Source organism: Anabrus simplex, chromosome 1 (genome assembly GCF_040414725.1).
Source record: "Anabrus simplex isolate iqAnaSimp1 chromosome 1, ASM4041472v1, whole genome shotgun sequence".
Lineage (NCBI taxonomy): Eukaryota > Metazoa > Arthropoda > Insecta > Orthoptera > Tettigoniidae > Anabrus > Anabrus simplex.
Genome location: NC_090265.1, coordinates 707506728 through 707519430, shown reverse-complemented (window position 1 = coordinate 707519430; position 12703 = coordinate 707506728). Strand labels below are relative to the sequence as shown.

The 12703-nt window shown below is 37.0% G+C and overlaps 1 protein-coding gene across 1 annotated transcript in view; it reads right to left on the bottom strand.

Moving 5' to 3' along the window:
* The window catches only part of LOC136857368 (transcriptional regulator ATRX), a 605506-nt gene that overhangs the window by 325919 nt on the left and 266884 nt on the right, over positions 1–12703 (bottom strand). Inside the window, exon 12 of the mRNA XM_068225161.1 lies at positions 6213–6403. Within this exon, the coding sequence (XP_068081262.1) occupies positions 6213–6403 (191 nt within the window). The remainder of the gene's footprint in view (positions 1–6212; positions 6404–12703) is intronic.

The following is a 12703-nucleotide window of genomic DNA, read 5'->3' as shown; positions in this document are numbered from 1 at the left end:
ATAGACCTGCACTATTGTGGTGGGCATTGGTTTGGTGTCTATCTTGACGACAATAATTCTTTCACTATGCTGGTCGTAGTAGCTTATCTGCTGCCCTATTTTCTTATTCATTATTAAACCAACTCCTGCATTTCCCCTGTTTGATTTTGTGTTGATAATTCGGTAGTCGCCTGACCAAAAATCTTGTTCTTCCTGCCAACGTACTTCACTTATACCAACTACATCTAACTTTAGCCTATCCATCTCCCCTTTCAGATTCTCTAACCTACCACAACGATTCAAACTTCTAACATTCCACGCTCCGACTCGCAGAATGTCAGTAACCATCTTCCTGATGATCGCCCCCTCTCGTGTAGTCCCCACCCGGAGATCCGAATGGGGGACTAGTTTACCTCCGGAATATTTTACCCGGGAGGAAGCCATCATCAGTACATCATTCATACAGAGAGAGCTGCATGTCCTCGGGAGTTACTTACGGCTGTAGTTTCCCGTTGCTTTCAGCCGTGTAGCAGTATCAACACAGCTAAGCCATGTTGAGTATTATTACAAGGCCGTATCAGTCAATCATCTAGACTGCCGCCCTTGCAACTACCGAAAGGCTGCTATCCCACTTTCGACGAACCATTCGTTAGTCTGGTCTCTCAACAGATACCCATCCGATTTGGTTGCACCTGCGGCTCGGCTATCTGCATCATTGGGACACGCAAGCCTCCCCACCGCGGCAAGGTCACATGGTTCGCAGAGGAGGATCAAAACATTACAATATAATAATAACAGGTACTAGTTTCAGTCCGGTTTTTTTTTTTTTTTTTTTTGGACCATCATCAGCCTAGCCAAAATTACAAGCAAAAGACATAATCTAAAAATGAAGTGATGTGGATGAACAAGGGGATGGGATGGTGATGGAATGACATACAAAAGTAAAAACCTTATACATGTGTTACAATAAATATGACCAGAAAATGTTAAAATTAACAGATGAAAAGCATTGTGATGTCGTAAAAAATCACTTGATGACAAAGTCTTAGGTTGATGGTTGAACTTGGGTTGCACACTCAAATTCGAGTGAAATCTTATGTAAGTTCTTATGTTTCTGGAAGGTTCTAAAAGCGAGATCCACAATGGCGCAGAAGGAATTGTCCAATATGACCAGTGTAGACTTGACGAATTGAGAAAGCTGGACTCGTTCTATGTAGCATGAACGATTGCTGTTTTTTAAAGGTAGTCTCAATTCAGTCGGAACCCAATGAACCTAAAGAACAAAATTGGAGTTAACTCGAGAGATCAAATGGAAAAAGTACAAGGAGAGGGGGAGCGAAATAACGAGTACTCACCTTTTGCTATTTGTAGAACAAGCTGCTGGAATGAGTGCAACGGACAGAGTGAGCGTCACGCGGAATAGAACAACAATAGAAGAGAGGGGGACGCGGAGGGGAAGGGTGACGTAAGTGTGGAAGGAGACGGGAGGGGGGAAGGGGGAATGGTTCAGGGCGGGTTAGGAGAGAGGGAAATTAATGGTATTTCTGGTGGTGGGGGGCCCTTAATTGATTTAAAGAAAGGGTTATGAACAACTGATTTATTTTTCCTATAATAGGAAATAAAAAGATCAAATAAAATATTTGGTTCTCGGTAATTTCATTAAGATTGTAGTTGGCATTAAAATATTGATCCAAATGTATGTAAAAACTCTCAATTATGTTGAGTAGAGGTCCCTTTTTAGCCATTTCGAGTATGTCCATGTCTGTTTCAATGTTCGTAAAACTATGGTTATAATCGACCATATGTTGGCCGATGGCTGAAAATTTGTTGTATTTGACTGCGTTGAAATGCTCAGAATATCTAATATTAAAGCTCCTATCGGTCTGCCCTATGTAGGAAATATCTGAACATGTGTTACATCTAATTCTGTAGACACCTCGTTCTATTATCACCTTGATGCCAGTACATTTTTTTTTATTTTTTTATTTTATTTTATTAATGTGTGAGGTGTTATGTAAGATGTGCATGTTGTTGTTGCTGGTTCTGAAGGCTATTTTCATGCCTTTCTTCTTTGAAACATTAGTAATCATGTGAATTCCATTGACATAGGTAAAAGTGGAGAAAGACTCGTGTTTGGATGGTTCTTTTTTAAGCGTAGTCTTAGGTCGGAATTTGTGTTTACTAATGATATTTTCTATGAATTGATTATTAAAGCCATTGAATCTAGCAATATGGCGGATAATTTTCAATTCTGTGTGGAAATCTTTTTTATTCATGGGTACGTTGAATGCTCTATGTATAAGACTATTGTAGGTTGCTTTTTTGTGGGGGAAGGGATGAAATGAATCTTGTCGGATTGTGACGGCCGAATGGCTGGGTTTTCTGTATATCTTGTACGTTAAGGATTCCTGTTGTCTAGTAATGGTAAGATCCAAAAAATTGATTTTTTGATCTACTTCTGACTCCAAAGTGAACTTAATGTGAGGATCAATGTTATTTAATGTTAGAAGTATGGTATTAGCATCTTGCAGGTTCTCGTTAATAACTACAAGGACATCATCGACTTATCTAGCCCAAAAAAGGATGTTATCAAATTTATTGTTGATTGTAGTACCTTATTCCCTGACTTAATTTTCATTAATTTCTGTTCACCCATTTTCTCGTGGTTCACATTGATATGGACTTAACAAAAATAAAAATTTGTGAATATTTCTGTTAGCATGAAAGTGTACAAGACATAAAATAATCAGAAATTTAATTCTATATAACTTTAGTTATGTAGTATTTATCGATAGGACCACTAATAACATAGATATTTGAGAATTAACTTATGGGCCTTCTCCTAAACTTCCATTTCACTCAGCGTGAAGAATATTATTTACAGCCTTTCTGGTCATATTTACTGTAACACATGTATAAGGTTTTTACTTTTGTATGTCATTCCATCACCATCCCATCCCCTTGTTCATCCACATCACTTCATTTTTAGATTATGTCTTTTGCTTGTAATTTTGGCTAGGCTGATGATGGTCCAAAAAAAAAAAAAAACGGACTGAAACTAGTACCTGTTATTATTATATTGTAATGTTTTGATAAATGTTAAATTATTTTAAGTATTGAGAAGGTGGAACAATAAAATTTTGTACTCATTTTTAAACTAACATTCAGAATGTAACCCTGTGGAGCATACTGTTTGAAGATTATGTAATGCTTGTGGGTGCACGCTTAGGGACACTACAGCAGATGCTGAATACTTGGCAGGATGGGTTTGAAAAAAAAAAAGAGGGGTCAAGATAAGAACAATTTTCACAGATAAGTTTACTATCATCAAGAAAGATCCTACCAACATTATCCAAGAAAAGCTTACACAAATACTAAAAGATTCTCAGTTTTTGTTAAACGAACAAGAAACAGATAATTTAATCAATACAAACCCCAAATTACCAACTACCAGAGCACTTCCTAAGATACATAAAACAGTTATACCCATCAGACACATTATTAAGTTCGTGATTACGAGAAAATGGCTCAAGAGATTTAATGACAATCTGTATGTAACGTTGGGGAATGAAGCTCTACAATTTAGGCTATGAATAATATTCTTCACGCTGAGTGAAATGGAAGTTTAGGAGAAGGCCTAAAAGTTAATTCTCAAACATCTATGTTATTAGTGGTCCTATCGATAAATATTACGTAACTAAAGTTGTATAGAATTAAATTTCCGATTATTTTATGTCTTATAATGCCAACCACGAGAAAATGGGTGAACAGAAATTAATGAAAATTAAGTCAGGGAATAAGGTACTACAGTCTAGGCTATAAATAATTTTATTCATGCTGGATGAAATGGTAGCTTAAGGGAAGGAGCCTAAAATGTAATTTTTAAACACCTATGTTATTGGTCATACCGATAAGTACTACATATTGGAATAATAACAATAAATTAATAAATTAACTTATTGTTATTACTCCAATCAAATATCATCAATAGGATCAAAAATTATATTTATCACATGTAATAATCATGCACATGCTAAGTGAATGTCCCGTCAACGACGGGTACACATCACAATACTGTATTGTATTTAAAAACTTGTATTTTACTTTTCTATTTCAAGAATGAAAATACTGGAGTATTGAGTAGAGGCAAAAAACATATCTTGGTATCAACAATCGTCAAAAACTGGTATTGACCCATCTCTAGAGATAATCTTTCATCCTCCAGCCATTGTTTAATTAGGCTGTAGTTATCCTTACATTGACTTCTTTCAGCAAGTCTGCTACTGTCAGTCACTACCGAACCAATAATAATGTTATTGTTTTTTTATGTCTCACTAACTACTTTTTTGATGGTTTTCAGAGATGCTGAGGTGCTGGAAGTTTGTCCTGCATGAGTTTTTTTACATGCCAGTAAATCTACCACATGAGGTTGACATAGGAGAAATTTAATATTAAAAACATATTTGGTCCGTATTGAAAGGAGACTAACACATAATAAAGGAGAGTACAAATGATACACCTTATATCAATAGAAAATGTGTTGCTAATACAAGATGACAACATTTTTATTAGGGACCAGTTTCGATGTCTTTGGACACCATCATCAGCCACAATAGGTCAAATGAACAAAGATATATATATGTATTACAATACAAAATATAGAGTAATATATTATTTTATTATGTTATGTTATTTTTATTACTAATGGTCTATATTTTGTATTGTAATATATATATATATATCTTTGTTCATTTGACCTATTGTGGCTGATGGTGTCCAAAGACATCAAACCGGTCCCTAATAAAAATGTTGTGATCTTGTATTAGTAACACATTTTGTATTGATACAAGGTGGATCGTTTGTACTCTCCTTTATTATGTGTTAAACATAGGAGAAAGACAAAATACTCTAGTCTTGTAATCATAGCAGGTCTTCGCCATCAACCTGAATGGCTCATATTGCTTGTGGATCTGATGTCAAATATTCAGTCTTCCTTTCGTTGAGACACAGGTCATATTGTGCCAGCTGATCACGCTATTCTCCAGTCTGGCTTTACGGATCAAGCTTGGTCTCAGCGACCAACATGATATCGTCAGTCCAGAGAAATGCAGTTCTGCTGTATAGGTGTCCATCACTAGAAAGAACAGGAGTGGTGACAGTGCTGAACCTTGGGGAATGCCCACAGTGATGCCAAAGTAACAGAATGCTCCAACAGCAGCCATGAATGTAGCTTCTTGGGTCTATATAAAGCAGCTGCACTCAACTGACAAGGAATTCTGTTCTCACGTACTGTGCAAATATAACTAAGATGGAGAATTTGTGTTGAACTTGGACATGATACAAAATTACATAAAATTGGAGTTAATCTTAGTATAAGCTTACAAGGATATGTCTGTCTGTCTGTCTGTCTGTCTGTCAGGTCATCAGCCCAGAGGTTGGTGGGATCCTCAAATAGCACCACCGAAGGCTATGCAGTTCTAGAGAAACCGCAAGAACCAATGGCAGAGCCCAAATGAGGCGTACTAGGCAAGATGAGGAGTGAGGTAGTTTGCCACTGCTTTCCTCACTGGGCCAGAAGGTGCTACTGCAGCACGACTGATCCTATGAGCAACACCTTTCGTAACACTCGACACTAGTTGTGCTCCAAATGTCAGTACTCAGCACCACCCATACCCCAGCAGCTTCCATATTGTCACAGCCATGGATGAGACTGGGACTTTGGTGGAAGCTACACTTTGCTCTGGCCTGTGCCAAGAGATGGATACAAAAATACTGCATCCAGCAAGAAATGGCAACAGGCGGTTACAAGGATATATATGTATTAAATGGAAGGGCAGTTCAATAAATGGGGTATAAATCCATTGGCATCTTACTAAGCTTACCTTTCTAACATTTAATATTAATGTTTATCCAATAGACAACATTATCATTTTAGTAAAAATGCCTCACATTTTCACACCGCACTGACAACAAAAGACTAGAAAACAAAAATGCCACAGAAGCTAGCAAGGAAAGATACCCTATGCCTCAGACACTGCAAGATTTAGAAAAAAACATAAGTTTACTGAGAGAGATTAAAGAAATGGGCCCTTCACAAGGAGTGGGAACAAAACCTGATTCAGTCAGACACATGCATCCCAAGTTGTTAGGCTCAGAGACAAAGGAAAGTGTTTCTTTCTGAATAACAAAGATACAAAGATTTGAAAAAAGTAAAAGAAAGTTTAGATAGTTACCTTCTTTCCATCATTCTCCTCATCTTCATCTTCATCTTCATCTTCCTCCTCCTCTTTGACATCAAGCTCCTTCTTGATACCTTTGACATCCAGATCAGATGTAACTTCCTCTTTCACCTTCCCCTTACAGTCTTCAGTTTTCTTTATTCTGCGTTTCTTCTTTTTCTCATCTTCCTCACCAGATCTACCGTCTACAAATAACAATAACAATAACAATAACAACAGCATATGTACATATTCATTAAAGACTGTAATGCCCTTCAGCATTCAGTCTGCAAGCCTCTCTGAATTTACTAATTGCCATCAAAGTCCTCTACTTGTAACTAGTTCTGTGGCTTCGATTTGTTCTGTATCTCGTATCTTTAAATCGTTAGAAACCGAGTCTAACCATCGTCATCTTGGTCTCCCTCTACTTCTCTTATCCTCCACAACAGAGTCCATTATCTCCTAGGTAACCTATCCTACTCCACTTGCCTTGCATGACCCCACCACCGAAGCTGGTTTATACATACAACTTCGAGTTAATTACTAACTTATCTGTAATATGCACACAGGTAAGCTCCCCAAAAAACTAAAAATATCAAAATGTGACATAAAAACTTGAAATATAATGCAAAAGAAATTAAATATTGTCCAAAAATTGCTTAGAAGATTATTTTATACACCATTAAACACATTTTACGGTGGATATTAACTCCTTGTTATTGGCCGTATTGGACTATTCATCCTATGTAAAAAAAAATCAAATCAAATTTGTTCATCCTATGTAAAAAAAAATCAAATAATTATTTTAAAGAAAGCAAGAGAAAGTAATTAAAATAAAACTTCATGCAAGAAAATCTTATCCTAAGTCTTCCTTTACAACAGCGCTGCACTTGATAACAACATGCACTTGATAGACCTTCGATAGCCAGAAACTGTAGTCTCTTATACTGTTGCAGGCTTTGACAACTGATGCCAACCGACAAGCTTAGATGATTTATTGTGATATTAGACTGCATAGACATTTTGAAAGTGTCAACGTTTCAGCTAAACACGGTAACCCCTGTTGAAACGAAATGACACACGCTGGATGTGCATCAGTAGTTTAAAGTATCTGAAAACTAGGTGGTGGCACCATCATGAATCTCATCTCATCTCTCTCTCTCTCTCTCTCTCTCTCTCTCCTATATGTTTTGTTACTAAGATCTGCAAAGTATGTCCCAATGCATTTAAATGTCTGTCATCTGGCAGCAAGTAATGGTCTCCAAATTTTACTAACCAAATTCTGCTAATCCGTACACCCTCTTCTTTCTTGTTGAAACTGAGACAATAATTTACGATACCCTCATTTGTTGCACATATATATTTGTGTGTGGGGACTTTTATCTGCAATTATCGGCCATTGTTGAACTGCAGTTAATTTATGTGCCGGTACTGTGACTATTTAAACTGCATTTAAAATCCATTATTACATCAATAATTTTGATTTTCCTTATTGGCCCAATAAGCTAATCCTTGACTTGAGCATGCGTAGTGTCTCTCTTGAACGGAGCGCTCTGCAGTTGTTTTGCTGTCTCGTCAACTAGCGAGCGAGGAGTCTTGTTCTGAGCGAGCTGTGAGATGGACGCCATTAGCCTTGTTCCTTAAAAAGACTTTAAAAAGTAACGAAATGCAGCTGGATACTCCCGGTTAGGTGGGAGATACAGTAGGCAAGATGCCTAAATACGTTTTTAATCTTATGTTCCTCTAGTGATTGTGATTTGGTATTTTGCTAATTCTTTAATTTCTACTATGTGAGTGTTGACCGTGGCCTGTGTACCAAGAAGGCAGATTACCTCTGAAAACATGTTTCTGGTGTAACTTTGTGATAAAGGATTACACTAATTTGGATACAAAACCACGAGCATGTAAGTAATATTTATTCAAAAATTATTTTGAGGCAACGTCAACTTCAGTGGATTACTTGGAGGAGATATTGTTTACAACCGTCGTCTTGGAATTTTCAAAAACATTATCTTGTCCGTTTACGAACCAGTGTGTCACTATTATTTAATTTTAGGTCTACCTCGAGTTATCGCCAATGTAGTGTGAATTGAATCTGAACTCTATACCCGGTATTTGGAAATTTAATAGCCGACTGGAAAATTTAAATCGCTATTGATAATATTCTCATGTAAAAGTGATATGTAAATTTAATTACGAGGCGAACTGGAAACTCGCGGTGAGCATATGTGCATTATGTCATTCCTTCCTTGCTGTTATTGAGATTGTTGTACGTTTTTGGTTTTCTGCTCCATATACGGTGTGCGTATTGTTTTGGTTGTTCGTATTGTTATTTTATTATTATTATTATTATTATTATTATTGCACGGTGTGTTTCTCTCTCTGCCTGTTTTCTCTGATTTTGAAATGAGTACTTTGATTGTATCTGATTTCATGTGATTTTCCAAATTGTGTCTTGTTGCCATGTAATCCTTTCTTGCCGATATCTCCCGCGTTCGGTCTTATCTCATGTGCTCATTGTTGTGGTTCCAAGGCCACCTCGTAGTTAATTTAATAACAACCAGCTTGGTCTTATGTAAAATTATTCCTTATAGGAAATGCCACTTTCTATGAATTTAATCTCATGATACATGTAATTATAATTTTTGGTTATTATTATTATTATTATTATTAGTCATGTCAGTACTCCTCGGTTGTAGAAATCTGAAATTTCTTTGCCCGGTTCATGAACTTCGAGGTGATTAACGCTCACATTCCTTATTCTTACGTAGTTTTGTTACGTCACTGTTCTAAATATTTATTATCTGGTAAACGCTAAAATTTTGGCAGGCTTTGCCTATTATTAAATGAAATTTTAATAGTTTGGGTCGTGAGTTGCTAGTGGACCTTTAGCGTGTGTGGTTGTTCTGTTTACATTGTGGAACATGATTTTTTTTTCCTCCCCTTGTAATATTGTATGAATTTGGGGAATATTTTTCTGGTTCCTAGTTATTAACTTTTGGTTCGTTTCTTTAATTTATTTTGTAACTTTGGTTCTGCTTGCCACATATTTCTGGTTCGTGTGTATGGTGTGTATTGCCTAGTGATTAACAAAAGGAAGATTGAATCTTGTTGCAACAAGTTAATTATCTATGGCCAGTAATTAATTTACAATGGTATACCTTAAATTTTAAAGTCTAATATTAAAATTAAAAATAATATTTTTACAAAAGGCATTTGTTAATAAGATTGTAGTCTTCTTCTGTATTATAATTCTGCTACTGGTCTGAGTTAGTACAATTTAGTTTTAATGAATTCAGTTCATTTACCCTTTTTTTAAAATTTTATTTTAGAAAGAAGGTATTTATTTAACTGTAAATGCTCTGAATTATTTTTTTTCTCTTTAAGTAAACATCTTATTTACAATTTATTCCGTCTGTCATTTAGTAGTTAACAATGTTGACCTGCCAACCTGTCAAATGTTAACGTAAGATCCTGCCCTTTTCACTCCCTATTTTGCCCTCCACGCTTCGTATTTGGTGCTACTGCCCGTATGGTAAGTATTGTGTTTTGTTTTCGTTGTTGTTTGGTGCATTTTTTGATAAGGTTGCAGAAACAGTTGTCATGTTTCATTACCTCCACAGCTTCCTGGTAAAGATAATAATGATACTAACGGGTGGTAGCCAGAACCATGGTTTCCTCAAATTTTACCTCATGATCTCATCATCAATGAATGTCCTAGCTCCTTTGTTGTTGTTTGGCTCTGAGAAGAACTGTTTGTACTCATGATCATGGTTGTGATGTATCCTATATTTGCTGGGATATCCGCAAGAAAATTTCTTTTGGCCCAGCAGCTGATGTTGCTTACAAACGCGGCTACCACTCTCATTAATCTAAATAACATTGACCCACATATAAAATTCACACTTGAATTGGAAATTGAACAGAAAATAAATTTTTTAGACCTAACTATTATGAGACACCCAAGCTACTTAAGATATAAGATCTTCAGAGAAACCACCCAAACAGTCACCACAAACCATCAAGATTCTTCACACCCCCCAAATTCACAAACGAGCAGCATACAACAGGATGGTATACCGATCCTTCAGTGTTCCAATGTCTAAAAGAGACCTCAAAAAGGAGTTGAACACTATTCGTAATATAGCTAAATCCAATGGATACAACAGTTTCTTTATACAAAAAATAATCAATAAATATAAATATCGCCCTTCTACCACCTTGGAAAAAGATAAGAAAAACAACTCCTCTCTTTCTATCTTTACCTTCAACGAACAAATCTACCAAGTCACCAACATCTTTAAAAAGCACGATGAAAAAATAGCTTTCAAAACAAACAATAGGAACGCACAAGTCTTACATAACGCCACATCCATAAACAAGTTCAATAGTTATTCAAAATCAGGAGTATACAGGATCATTTGCAACAGTTGTAATTCTGCATACGTCGGACAGACCGGGAGAAATTTTAATATAAGGTACTCGGAACACGTCAATGCCCTGAAATACAATGAATTCTCAGCTGTAGGACAGCATACGCATGACTATAAGCACAAATTCACAGATATAAAACAAGATATGGAAATTCTCAAAATTATCAACAAAGGACCCCTCCTTAACATTACCGAAAGTTGCATCATACATTTAGATCAATATTTCAACCCAAATCATAATCTAATGAAATTTCAGAAAAGCCAAATATCCTTTTTGACCTAATTCCCATTTTCAGTAATGTCAAACCAACAAGTCATAATTCAGTTATTCATAACATTTGTCGTGTCCTCCCAGGGACTTGAACCCAGGACTGCTATTCCCTCCGAGGATCGAACCCAGGGAACATAGGAGGAATAGCTGTACCTGATGTATTACAAATTAGCCTGTCATAAGAGGCTAGGAGTCAGGTATAAGCATACCTAACAGGCGTACCTGATAATAATTAAAAGAGGTAAAAATAATTATATTCAGTGGAATAGTTAAGAGTGGAAATCATATTTCTTGCATGTTAGGAAATCTTGAGTAACAGAGAAGTTTGTTATACAGGATGTGACTCATGTTGACAGGGCATGGTTCAGCAGCGTAGACGCAGTAAGAATATACTAGAAGGGTCTCTTGGATACAGGCCTCTGATTGGCCAGAATTACGGAAAGTTAGGCAGTCATGTACGCCGGTTACCACAAGCTTCGAGAACATGGGGCGTGGCTCCGGAGGCTATATAAGGGCAAGGAATTCATTATTCAGGGCTTCTACCATTCACTTCGCAGACCAGTTGTCAGTAGAATCCCTGCCGGTCGGTAGGACGATTACGCAATCAGTAATAATAATAATAATAATAATAATAATAATAATAATAATAATAATAATAATAATAATAAAGTATTATATACTTCAACGGACGGCTAGTAGACAGACTTCTCGCTCAAGACTTGCCAACATTAAGTCTTTATTTTAATTGTACATAGTGTACATATTGTAGTCAACCTTCAGTATCAGAATATATTAACTTCGTGGGAATCCACATCGTCGTCTTCCTCCTGATCTGCACCTTAGTTGAAACTTCCCAACCTATACGTTCCAACCGCTCGGGAATGATCCAAACAACCTTCCAACCAATCTGACTTTTCCTAAGAGCTCACCTATAAGCTCAATCCTGTCTGGCACGACACATTCACAGCACCTTTTTTCAACAGCCATCCTTCTCCCACATCCTTCAGCCCTGCCTTAATCTACCCCCTCCCTCCACCCCTTCCCAGCCCCTCCTTCAAGACCTTCCCCTCCCCTCTCCTTCCTTTTCATTTGAATCTCACAACAGTAAATTAGTCTGAAGCACACACAACAATACGCAGCTGTGAGCTTGCATAATATGCTTACAATATTGTATTGAAAAGGTGGAATAAAAATCACAATATTGTAAGCATATTATAGCAAATTCAATATGGGTCTAATCATAAGATTAGTTACATGTAATGTGAGCTTGCATCCGGGAGACTGTGGGTTCGAATCCCACTGTCGGCAGCCCTGAAGATGGTTTTCCGTGGTTTCCCATTTCCACACCAGGTAAATGCTGGGGCTGTACCTTAATTAAGGCCACGACCGCTTCCTTCCAACTCCCAGGCCTTTCCTATACCATCATCACCGTAAGACCCATCTGTGTTGGTGCGACGTAAAACCACTAACCAAAAAAGTAATTGAACATAATGCTAGTACTCAGCTAAGGGCCCTGTGGTCACCAACCCACGCTCCCAAGTTTGGAGACCCTAAGGGCCGCTTTTGATCGCCTCTTATGACAAGCAGGAGATACTGTGGGTGTTATTCTACTCCCACCCCACCCCACCCCACCCCACCCCACATGGTGGATCTGACTTTCAAATCCCTGAAAACTCTTTTGTCTCACCCTACCTCCTCTACCCTCAGGTCACAGAATACATAAGAGTACATAAATATAAAACAGAATCTGTATTTAGCAAACATTTACTAGACACAGACAAAGCTAAAAAATATGTCAATTC